Source organism: Theobroma umbraticum, unplaced genomic scaffold, assembly GCF_002168275.2.
Source record: "Theobroma umbraticum cultivar Fairchild unplaced genomic scaffold, ASM216827v3 scaffold_20.0, whole genome shotgun sequence".
NCBI lineage: Eukaryota > Viridiplantae > Streptophyta > Magnoliopsida > Malvales > Malvaceae > Theobroma > Theobroma umbraticum.
Genome location: NW_018397266.1, coordinates 2,137,586 through 2,137,938, shown reverse-complemented (window position 1 = coordinate 2,137,938; position 353 = coordinate 2,137,586). Strand labels below are relative to the sequence as shown.

The 353-nt window shown below is 36.0% G+C and overlaps 1 protein-coding gene across 1 annotated transcript in view; it reads right to left on the bottom strand.

The window, feature by feature from the left end:
- LOC110423456 (uncharacterized) overlaps positions 1 to 353 on the bottom strand; it is an 11,327-nt gene that overhangs the window by 568 nt on the left and 10,406 nt on the right. Inside the window, exons 13-14 of the mRNA XM_089784726.1 lie at positions 277 to 353; positions 3 to 127 (exon numbers count right to left, since the gene is read on the bottom strand). The exon at positions 277 to 353 is cut by the window's right edge and continues 1,928 nt beyond it. Of these exons, the coding sequence (XP_089640852.1) occupies positions 3 to 127; positions 277 to 353 (202 nt within the window). The remainder of the gene's footprint in view (positions 1 to 2; positions 128 to 276) is intronic.

Here is a 353-nt window from a genome sequence, read left to right as displayed (position 1 = left end):
GCTTCATTTCATCTAGCATGCTGATTGCCTCCCTTGAGAAGTAGTCGTCTTCACCACCTGCAGGTTTCTTCTGCAAACATCCTTCTGTTGCAGCATTTAGAAGGAAAATACATTTTCCTAGGTACACCTAAAATGTTCGGTAAAAAGTGATGATGAGATGACACAAAAATGACAATAAATATGATAATAACAGATAAAATAATACTAGCAACATAAACTACAAGGAAAACAAGGCATTTCAGAATGCTTGTCCAATCACATGCTTATAACAATTACCCTCATTTTTGAAGCATTTAACATAAAGGTCCATTGATCTCCGATGTCACCCACTGCCTTAAATGCTTCAACAATTT